Source organism: Solanum lycopersicum, chromosome 11 (genome assembly GCF_036512215.1).
Source record: "Solanum lycopersicum chromosome 11, SLM_r2.1".
Taxonomy (NCBI): Eukaryota; Viridiplantae; Streptophyta; class Magnoliopsida; order Solanales; family Solanaceae; genus Solanum; species Solanum lycopersicum.
In genome coordinates, this window is record NC_090810.1 from 44,992,013 (window position 1) to 44,996,784 (window position 4,772).

General features: G+C 40.5%; 1 protein-coding gene across 1 annotated transcript; it reads right to left on the reverse strand.

The window, feature by feature from the left end:
- Window positions 1-418: 418 nt before the first annotated feature.
- LOC138339433 (uncharacterized) lies at window positions 419-4,339 on the reverse strand. The gene is made up of 11 exons (XM_069291030.1): window positions 4,199-4,339; window positions 3,928-4,148; window positions 3,647-3,703; window positions 3,118-3,589; window positions 2,247-2,596; window positions 1,806-2,042; window positions 1,455-1,596; window positions 1,338-1,412; window positions 973-1,064; window positions 629-710; window positions 419-529 (listed from the first exon to the last, which is right to left on the reverse strand). The coding sequence occupies exons 1-11, from the start codon at window positions 4,337-4,339 to the stop codon at window positions 419-421; spliced, it is 1,980 nt and encodes a 659-aa protein (XP_069147131.1).
- Window positions 4,340-4,772: the final 433 nt, after the last annotated feature.

Consider the following 4,772-nt stretch of genomic DNA (forward strand, 5'->3'; position numbering starts at 1 on the left):
AAGCCAAGTCATTTGGTAACTTCAGTTCATAGGCAACATTCCCTACTTGCTGTAAGACCTCATAAGGACCTATATACCTCGGACTCAACTTCCCTTTCTTACCAAACCTCATCTCCCTTTTCATGGGTGATATATTCAAGTAGACTCGATCACCTACCTCGAATTCAAAATCCCTCTTCCTGTTATTAGCATAGAATTTTTTATTATTGCAAGCAGTAGCCAATGTATTTTTGATCATTCTTACATTTTCCATATCCTCATGTATGATCTTAGGACCAAGGATGGAATACTCTCCTACCTCAACCCACCCAATTGGGGACCTATATCTTTTGCCATACAGTTGTTCAAAAGGTGACATACCAATAATAGAAGGGTAGCTATTATTATAAGATAACTCAATCTGGGGCAAGTGATCATCTCAACTCTCCTTGAAGTCAATAACACATGCTCTCATCATGTCTTCAAGGGTCTGAATAGTACGCTCTGCTTTTCCATCCGTCTGAGGATAAAAAGCAGTACTGATCTTCACCTGTATACCCAAGCTCTTTTAGAAAGATCTCCAAAAGTGAGAAGTGAACTGGGTTACCCTATCCGAAATGATAGATAAAAGGATCCCATGCCACCTCACTATCTCATCAATATACATCTTGGCATAATGTTTTGCCCTGTAAGTAGACTTCACAAGAATGAAGTGAGTAGACTTAGTTATCCTGTCAACAATGACCCAAATGGAATCATGTAATTTCCTAGTCATGGGAAGACCAACCACAAAGTCTATATTGATAGCCTCCCACTTCCATGTTTGTATCTCAATCGACTGGTAAGACTTCCAGACTTAAGGTGTTTGGCCTTAAACTGTTGCCAATTAAGGCACTCCTCCACAAACTTAGAAGTATCTTGCTTCATACGTTCCCACCAATCGATCTCCTTGAGATCATGATACATCTAGGTGAAGCCTAGATGAAGGAATACCTGGAGCCATGAGCCACTTCGATAATATTAAGTCTCAAATTATCAATATTCGGTACACGCAATCTGCCCTGGTATCTAAGCACACCATCCCCCTATGGAGAATTATTCATTCAGCTTACTAAATACTGAGTCTTTCAACATTATAAGTACTGGGTTGAGATGATGCTTAGATTTAACATCTACAACAAATGAGGATTCAGAATTGGAATGAACTAAAACACCCCCACTTAGTGTATCTACCAGTTGTACACCTAACCTAGATAATTGGTGTATCTCTTTAACCAGCTCCTTCTTCTCATCATCAATATGAGACACACTGCCCATGCTCAATTGGCTCAAAGCATTGCCCACTACATTAGCCTTACCTGGGTGATAGTGGACACTATGTCATAATCCTTGAGCAACTCTAGCCAACTTCTCTGACGAAGATTCAATTCTCTCTGCGTAAAAACATACTCAAGACTTTAATGGTAAGTAAATACATCAACATGTACACCATATAAGTAATGTCTCCAAAGTTTTAACGCAAATATCACAACAGCTAACTCAAGATCATGGATAGGGTAATTCTTCTTGTGGATTTTCAATTGTCTTGATACATATGCAATCACCTTGCCATCCTGCCTAAGAACACATCCCAAACTACTCAATAAGCATCACAGTATACCACATACCCTTCAGCACTCCTCGACATTGCGAGAACTGGGGATGAAGTGAGTCAATTTTTAATCTCTTGGAAGCTCTTTTCACAAGTTTCAGACCACTCAAACTTTGCATTTTTCTTTGTTAAATATGTTAATGGAGAAGCTATAGCGGAAAAGCCCTCAACAAACCTGCAATAGTAATTAGCTGAACCGAAGAAACTCTTGATGTCTATATGAGTGAGGGGTCTCGGACAGTTCTTTACTGACTCAATCTTTTTTGGATCAACCTCTACACCCAGGTTGGACACCACATGACCAAGAAAGGTCACTGATCTCATCCAAAACTCACATTTGCTTAATTTTTCATACAACTGATTTTCCCTGAGTACTTGCAATGTCATTCTCAAATGTTGTTCATGCTCTTTTCTGTATTAGAATATATGAGGATGTCATCTCTTAATATATGAAAAAAGAATCATGGTATTCATGGAAGACCCTATTCATAAGGTCCATAAACGTGGCTGGTGCAGTAGTGAGACAAAATGACATGACAAGAAATAGTAATGACCATACCTAGTATGGAAGGCAGTCGTAGGAATGTCCTCTTGTCTCACTCTGAGCTGGTGATACCTTAACCAGAGATCTATTTTAGAAAAGAAATTTGAACCTTGGATCTGATCAAATAGATCATCGATTCTAGGAATCGGGTATTTGTACTTTATAGTGACTTTGTTGAATTGTCGATAATCGATACACATTTTAAGGGTTCCATCATTTTTCTTTACAAACAACACTAGAGCATCCCATCGGGATATGCTCAGCTGGATGAAGCCCTTATCAGGTAGATCTTTTAACTGCAACATCAACTCTTCGAGTTCACCTGGAGCCATTCTATAGGGAGGAACTGAAATTGGTTTGGTGTTGGGACGTAAGTCAATATCCAAGTCAATTTCGTGTTCAGGAGGGATTCCTGGTAAATCCTTCGGAAAGACATCTTGAAACTCATTTACTATGGACACAGAGTCTATGGAAAGAACTTCATGTTCTAAGTCATTGACTCTGACTAAGTGGTATAAATACCCCTTAGATAACATCTTATTGGCTTAAAGATGGGAAAATATTTGGCCTGTTGGATTCGAACTATGGCCTTCTCATTCTAGCTCTAACTCATTGGGAAAATGAAACCTTACTACCTTGTTTCGACTGTCTATGGCAGCATAGCATTTATGGAGCAAATTCATATAAAAAATTATATCAAAGTCAAGCATGGTTAATTCTATTAGGTCAGCATAGGTAACTCTATCAAGAACAGTTATTGGGCAATCTCTATATACTCTTTTAACTCTAATGTTGTCTCCTATGGGAGTACTAACTAAAAAAGGTTCATGCAAGACTTGAGGAAGCAAGTCAAATTTACTAGCTACTAGAGGAGTAACAAAAGACAAGCTTGAACCTGGATCTAGCAACGCATATATAGGAAAAGAAAATACATGTAAGGTACCGTGACCACATCAGCTGACTTCTCCTGCTCCTTTCTACCTTTCACAGCATAGAACCTGTTACTCTTGAGAGGATCGGTTGTAGCAGTAGGATTAGGCCGAGGCGGAGTATCTGCCTTAGCCTGATTCTTCACATGTGGGCAGTCCCTGATCATATGTCCACTCTTGTCGCACCTATAGTAGGCATTAGAACCTACCATGCACTCACCATTATGCAAACGGTCACACTTACCACACGGCTTTCTGTCACGCGGGGATTTTCTATCATTTCCCTTCTTGGGGCCAGACTTGCCCCCTTTGTCATTAGTGTTCCTGGAAGAAGTAGGATTACCTGAGTGTTGGTGCCCATTCTTTAACATGGGCCTATCCTGGACTCCAAAAAAATGAACTCCTACTAGTGCTAGAACCAGCCTGATCTGAGGGCCTAGGCTTCTTTCCTTCTTGGTATCTCTTCCTCCGATGACTCTCCTCCACCTGTTGTGCACGTACCATAAACCTAGAAAGGACCATGTTATCATTCTACATGGCTACCGACTTTCCTCCTCCAAATCCTCTGATACACAAGTCACAAACATGCTGATCTCATCCCTGCTAATGGACATCAAGGACGAATCATATTTGGAAAGTTTAACAAACTTCAAGGAGTATTCCTTGACTAACATACCTCCCTGAAGTAGGTTGATGAAATCCTCAACCTTAGCCTCTCTCTGCTCTCTAGGAAAGAATCTCTCTAGGAATGTAGCCTTGAGAATGTCCAAAAATATGGGGACTTCTCCTTGTGCTCGGCCATCTACCCACATCTTGTACCATACCTGAGCCACATCCTTGAGCGGGTATGCAGCCTACTCAACCTCTCCTTTTCATTAACACCCATACGAAAGAGAATCATGTGGACCTCATCCACAAACTCCTGGGTATCCTCATTGGTTCTGGACTCGAAGTAGGCTGGAGGATTTATCCTGGTGAAATCTCTCAGTCTGCTAGCCATGGCGCTAGCATGTGGGTTCTCCTTGGGAGCACCCTCTTCAGTGGTCTGTGCGGTGTAGTTTGTGCTTGAGAAGTGATGGCTTGGTTCATCAGAACCAGTGCTGCTATCACTTCTCCATCTGTCAACGCAGCTGGGTTGACAGGCACTTTCACTCCAGCAGCTGGGGCTTGGGGAGGAGTTTGGTTTTCCCTACTATCTGCTTCTCCAACTCTCCTACTTGTTCTTCTTGTGTTCATTTTTTATACACGCAAACACAAGAAGAAAGTTAGACACTAGAATAACACAAAATTTCAAAGCTCAACATAGCACGATAAAGAGTAGAAAAGGGAAGATCCAGCATTAAGTCTCTAAGTCATGGTTGTGGTGCACTTCACAATTATAAGCTAGAAACTGCTCAACATGGTTGTTTTGAGCCTTAGTTCCTAGGTAATTTAACTTTGTGCTCTGATACCAAGTTTGTCACACTCGGGTCCTATACCATAGATGAGACCGACGTCGTTAACCTCTCAGAAGTCGCAGACAAGCCTCTTCTTAGCTTTTATCACAATAATACAGTTAAATTTAGCGGAAAATGTAGGAAAATTAAATTTACTGAATTGCAATTAGACTTTATATAATTCTTGCATAAGAGTTATATACTAACAGCTCAAAATAAACAACCATCTTTTA

Bases quoted from the DNA above. Each gene is read 5' to 3' on its own strand.
- LOC138339433 (XM_069291030.1), bottom strand. From the start codon at position 4,339: ATGAACACAAGAAGAACAAGTAGGAGAGTTGGAGAAGCAGATAGTAGG. The intron at 3,704-3,927 runs GTATGGTACAAG...GTCCATTAGCAG, and splicing joins CGCTCAAGGATGTGGCTCAG to GGATGAGATCAGCATGTTTG. The intron at 3,590-3,646 runs GTAGCCATGTAG...CGTGCACAACAG, and splicing joins GATTTGGAGGAGGAAAGTCG to GTGGAGGAGAGTCATCGGAG.